Source organism: Pinus tabuliformis, chromosome X (genome assembly GCF_031772625.1).
Source record: "Pinus tabuliformis cultivar Carrire ecotype Pingquan chromosome X, CPIR1, whole genome shotgun sequence".
In the NCBI taxonomy this organism is placed as follows: domain Eukaryota; kingdom Viridiplantae; phylum Streptophyta; class Pinopsida; order Pinales; family Pinaceae; genus Pinus; species Pinus tabuliformis.
In genome coordinates this window covers 846,495,388-846,496,822 of record NC_142308.1, presented here as the reverse complement: position 1 = coordinate 846,496,822, position 1,435 = coordinate 846,495,388, and the positions used below count along the sequence as shown (strand labels likewise).

General features: G+C 41.2%; 1 protein-coding gene across 1 annotated transcript; it reads left to right on the top strand.

The window, feature by feature from the left end:
• Positions 1-262: 262 nt before the first annotated feature.
• On the top strand, positions 263-1,090 carry LOC149142396 (uncharacterized). The gene has a single exon (XM_089451472.1). The coding sequence runs from the start codon at positions 263-265 to the stop codon at positions 1,088-1,090; it is 828 nt and encodes a 275-aa protein (XP_089307598.1).
• Positions 1,091-1,435: the final 345 nt, after the last annotated feature.

The following is a 1,435-nucleotide window of genomic DNA, read 5'->3' as shown; positions in this document are numbered from 1 at the left end:
GGATGAACACTTCCAAACTACTTTTGAAATCTTGAAGGAAAAACTTACCAAGGAACCTGTTGTGAGAGGACCTAATTTGTCTCTTCCTTTCTAAATGTCAATATATGCCTCAGTTACAACCCTTGGAGTAGTTTTGGGTCAATAGGAAAACCAATCTTCTTATTCCATTTGTTTCATTAGTAAAAATTTAATGCCTACTTAATTGAATTATATAGTCGCAAAAAAATAACAATTGTACATGTTATTAATAAATCTAGGAATTATGGTCTCAGACAACGATCCCAAGATAGACAACTTTTGTTGGCTTCTTTGCCATCACAGAATTTTGACCGAGGACAGGCTTCATAAAAGAGGCATTATTGGACCCTCTCGCTGCTCGCTGTGTGGAGACCATGAAGAAACTGCCGCTCACATGATGCTCTTCTGTAAATTTGCAGCTGATCTATGGAAGGAGGTGTTAAGCCCTTGGAACTCTGACTTTTCTCCTCCTAATCACTGCTCAGATTTGTTCTCAAACTGGAAGCGCATGTATCCTGGTGGCACTTCTCAGAATCTTCGTATCAAAGAAGCCTGGCTCGCTCTTCCTAAATTAATCTGCTGGCACATATGGCTAGAAAGAAATCAAAGTATTTTCAAAGACAAAAAGAGCGATCCCAAGATAACCTGGGTAAAAATTAAAAGCCACTTGAAAGAATGTTTAGGAGACCAGCTAGACAGGGCAGATCTTAGCGATCAAGAAGCTGCTTGGGGCGACTCTTTGGGTCTCCATTTCGTTGATAAAGTCAGGCTCCCCTCTCCGCTAAAGCATTGGAAAATCCGTCTCAAGGCTGTAGAACTCGTTGAGTTTTTCAAAAAGAAGGCAAGAAAAACTCTCTTCTTTGACGGTGCTGCAAAAGGAAACCCTGGTAGCTCCGGAGCAGGTGGTGTTATTAAAAGCGTAGATGGCAGAATTGAATCTATATATGCTTGGGGAGTGGGATTCAACTCCAGCATTCAAGCTGAAGCACTGGATCTCCTCCAGGGGCTCAAGCTGCTCATTTCTCTGGGTATCAAAGATGCAATTTTTTTGGGGACTCCCAGTCCATTATAAAGGCCATTGTGGATAATTCCTCTCCTTCAGATTTAAGATTATCAAGACTACTGAGCAGAATTAGATCCCTGACAAATACCTTCCAGAATCTGGAGTTCCTTCATGTAAACAGAGACAGCAATAAAGAAGCCGATGCTGAAGCCAACAAAGCGGTTCTTCTCCCCCCCCAAAGTTCTCCTAAGAGATGAAGACGAAGGCTGAGATCCCATCCCTTAACCATCTGTTTAAAATGTTTTACTGTCTTTTATTGGAGCAGTTTTTTTGTATCTGCAATTTAGGAAAGATAGATAAAGCTACAAGAACTACAGCTAGCAAAAATCGCAGACTCATTAGAGGGGAAGTCAT